The following is a 3,715-nucleotide window of genomic DNA, read 5'->3' on the forward strand; positions in this document are numbered from 1 at the left end:
TTAACTCATTGAAACAATGCTCTTATTCCAAGTTCCAACTGACAAGAAAGAATTGCTTACTGTATAAAAGAAAACTATCACATTGTTCTATGTACTGGCCTATTTCTTTCTCCCTCTCTATAGTTTTCAAAGTAAAAGAAAAGAGTAAAGCTCAACAGCTCTCCCTTTAGTTTCTCAAAATGGTGAAATTGTTTCTTGTAGTATTATTATTGCTACAACCTTATTTAACCACATCCAATTTCACATCCTATCATGAAACCAAGAAAAGTAGGGTTGTTATAAAAATGATCCATTATGAATCAATCAAGTCGCCTTTTTATAATCCAAAACTCACACATGAAGACCGTGTGAGAAAAATGAACCAAAGATCAGAAGCTCGCATTTCAGATCTGATGGTTGTTGTCTCAAATGTATTGAAAAAAGATGTCGTTGAAGTTCAAATTTACCCAGTTTATGGCGCTCAGTTTCTTATTCCATTAAAGATTGGCACACCTCCCGTGGCACAAATTCTTATCATGGACACAGGCAGTATATTACTTTGGGTCCATTGTGGGTTCACCATTGGCGGTGAAGCCTCACCAGCTCCATTATACCAGAATGCAGATTCTTCATCGTATGTTGAAGATGTGTATTGTGAGACATCTATGTGTGATTTTATGACTCTTAAAGGCACATGTGGTTTCTCGAGGAGATGTGACTATACCTTAAACTATGTGAAAGGTAAGTCTCAGGGACATCTTGCTTCTGAAGTCGTGACATTTCAATCAAAAAATGGAAGCGAAGAGACCATCAAACGTCTTGTTTTCGGATGCTCAAGTATTTCTCTAGGTGCAGATGGTTGCAGTGGAGTTCTTGGACTTGGACAACGACCTGTTTCATTGGTTTCTCAACAAAATTACACTGGATTTTCATATTGTATTGGTAATATAAGTGATGTGAATTATGACTCAAACGCGCTAGTTTTGGGAGACAAGCCTATAATTGAAAAAAACTCCACTCCGATGTTTATGGTTCTGGGAAAATACTATATAAATTTAGAAAGAATCAGTGTTGGGAACAAGTTTCTTGACATCGACCCGAGTATATTCAAGAGGATCGATTACAATGGTGGAATGCTTGTCGACAGTGGAGCAACTTCAACTTACTTACCTGAGATAGCATTCAAGAAATTGAAGGAGGAAATTAAATCTGTGATAGGTACAACATTGAAAGAAGTTGCCAAAGGTCCGGAACAACTGTGCTACTATGGAGATTTCAACCACGATCTTCAACACTTCCCAAAGATAACATTACATTTTGCTGAAAATGCAGATATGGAGCTGACAGCTGAAAATTTGTTTCACAAGGCAAGAAATGACCATTTCTGCCTGTCGGTAAAAATATCTGAAAGAGAAAAGCTTCCTTTTAGCATACTAGGTGTTTGGTCACAACAATATTTTTATATCAGCCTTGACTTTGACAGCATGAGGCTATCATTCACTAGGATAGATTGTGACTTTCTCTTTGATTGATCATTAAATGTGCATAAGGAAAAGATAATAAAATGTTTATTGTTTCTACAAGACTTGAAATTTTCAACCATGTTTGCTTATTAGTTCAGTGGACCTATCAATAATGATCTTAGAAGCTAAAGTTTCTGTTGGATTCTTGCAAGTTAGCAAAATAATGCCAATGATCCATGATCTTGAAGAGTGCATTTAATTTCAGTCACGTAAATGTGAATAAACAGGTCAATTCCACAAGATCCACAGCAGTCTTACCCAGCATTTCTACAATAGGTTGTTTCCACGGCTTCTACAATAGATTGTTTCCACGGCTCGAACTCTTAATCTCCTGATCACATGACAGCAACTTTACCAGTTACGCCAAGGCTCCTCTTCAAAGCATAATGTATGATTGTATGACTCTCAAAGGAAATTGCCATGTCTTTAATGAGATTTTTAGTATACTTTAAACAATGTGAATGTTAAGATTCAGGGACATCTTACTCTTTGAGTTGTGACATTTCAATAAACAAATGGAACTTAAGAGACTATCAACCATCATTTTTTATTTTTATTTTTTGATTAAGAAAGATATTATTTAACTAAAGCTAAGTAGCATTACAACATTCGAAGTCCCATAGGGATCAATCAGATCCATGAAAAGTAGGAGATATAGCATTACAAAATATTGAGCAGCTATGAATTTTTCCAAAACTAGCCAAGTGAGGCAAAATCTGGAGGTAATGCCATGTTGATTTATTGATTCATTTTGGCCATCTTTATACTATTTTTTTTTTTGCCAATTTCTTATTACGATTAGGGGTGTACAAAGGAAACCGAAAAATTGAAGTTTGTGATAATCCAAGTCAAACCGGAGAAAAATCCGACTATGATTTGGTTTGTTGTTGGGAGAAAAAACTAGATCATAACTGGTTTAGCTTAATTTTAAATAAAAAAATCAAATCGAAATCAAACCAACCCGATATTGGATATACATAAGTTTTAAAAATATTTTGTACATAAAAATATTTATTGTGATGTAATTTATAAATATTTCTTAAATTTTTTCATAGTTATCTTTTTTAACGTATTATTTCATGTTTGGACTTAAAATTTTTGAATAGTCCAATATATTTTATAGCCGTTAAATATTAATAACTCAAATAAAGGCCAAACCAAAATCAAATCCACTGCAACCATCTGCAACTTGCGAAATACTTGAGCACCCAAAAACAAGACGTTTGATGGTTTCTTCGCCCCCATTTTTTTATTGAATAAGAACCTGAGCGCCATAAACTCCTGCCTCTTTGTTCAAGTTAACAGGGGGGGGGAGGGGGGATCTTAACGTCCGGGCTAGGTCTCCAATTTTTTGTTTTATGTTCAATATATATTGACAATTAATCTTATTTTTAAATTTAAATAGCTTTTTTATGTGGAATCCAATTTCAACATCCATAGGAATTGGGTTGATGTGTTATGTTTCACCTCATCTTTTAACCCATAATGATAATGATGTCTTATGTTTCACCTCATCCTTTAACCCATAATGAACACTTAAAAATGGCTTATTATACTTCACTACAAAAAAAGAATATACACATGTATATACGACTGTCGGAAAATAATATAAAGGATCTTAGCTATACGATAATTCAATACAACTAAAGAATATACACATATAATGTATGTATACGGAAATAAAATTCACCAAGAGTAGATTGTTGTGGTGGTGTCACGACCCAGATTTTCCACTCTTGGGAGTCGTGATGATGCCTACTCGTGGAAGCTAGGCAAGCCGAATATTATAAAATCATTACCCTTTTTGTTAACATGTTCAACAATTTAAAATAATGAGTGATTAAACAGCAGAATAAATTAAATAATAGGAATTGCGGAAGTCGAAACTTAATAATTCAACCAAACACTGCAACATAATCTGAAGTACAATACTACCCAGAATTTGGTGTCACAAGTCACGGACTATCTAAGAATACTACAAATAAGGTCTGAATGGAAATACATAAGTCTGTCTGTGAATAAGTAAAAACAGAAAGAGAAAAGATAGGAGGAGACGCCAAGGCCCGCGGACGTCTGCAGGCCTATCTCGGGTCGCCTGAATGGACTGAAGACAGCACCCTCACTGCGGTCCAAACACTCCGGTATCAGTATCTGCACACAGTGCTGAGTGTAGTATCAGCACAACCGACCCCATGTGCTGGTAAGTGCCTCGC

At 35.2% G+C, this 3,715-nt stretch overlaps 1 protein-coding gene across 1 annotated transcript; it reads left to right on the forward strand.

Moving 5' to 3' along the window:
• The first annotated feature begins 356 nt into the window (after positions 1-356).
• LOC104247404 (aspartic proteinase CDR1-like) lies at positions 357-1,511 on the forward strand. The gene has a single exon (XM_009803415.2). It carries the CDS (start codon positions 357-359, stop codon positions 1,509-1,511), a length of 1,155 nt encoding a protein of 384 aa, XP_009801717.2.
• The last annotated feature ends 2,204 nt before the right edge of the window (positions 1,512-3,715 follow it).

The sequence above is a fragment of the Nicotiana sylvestris genome, chromosome 11 (genome assembly GCF_000393655.2).
Source record: "Nicotiana sylvestris chromosome 11, ASM39365v2, whole genome shotgun sequence".
In the NCBI taxonomy this organism is placed as follows: Eukaryota; Viridiplantae; Streptophyta; class Magnoliopsida; order Solanales; family Solanaceae; genus Nicotiana; species Nicotiana sylvestris.

Excerpts from the sequence above, each read along its gene's own strand:
- LOC104247404 (XM_009803415.2), top strand. The coding sequence starts at position 357 with ATGAACCAAAGATCAGAAGCTCGCATTTCAGATCTGATGGTTGTTGTC.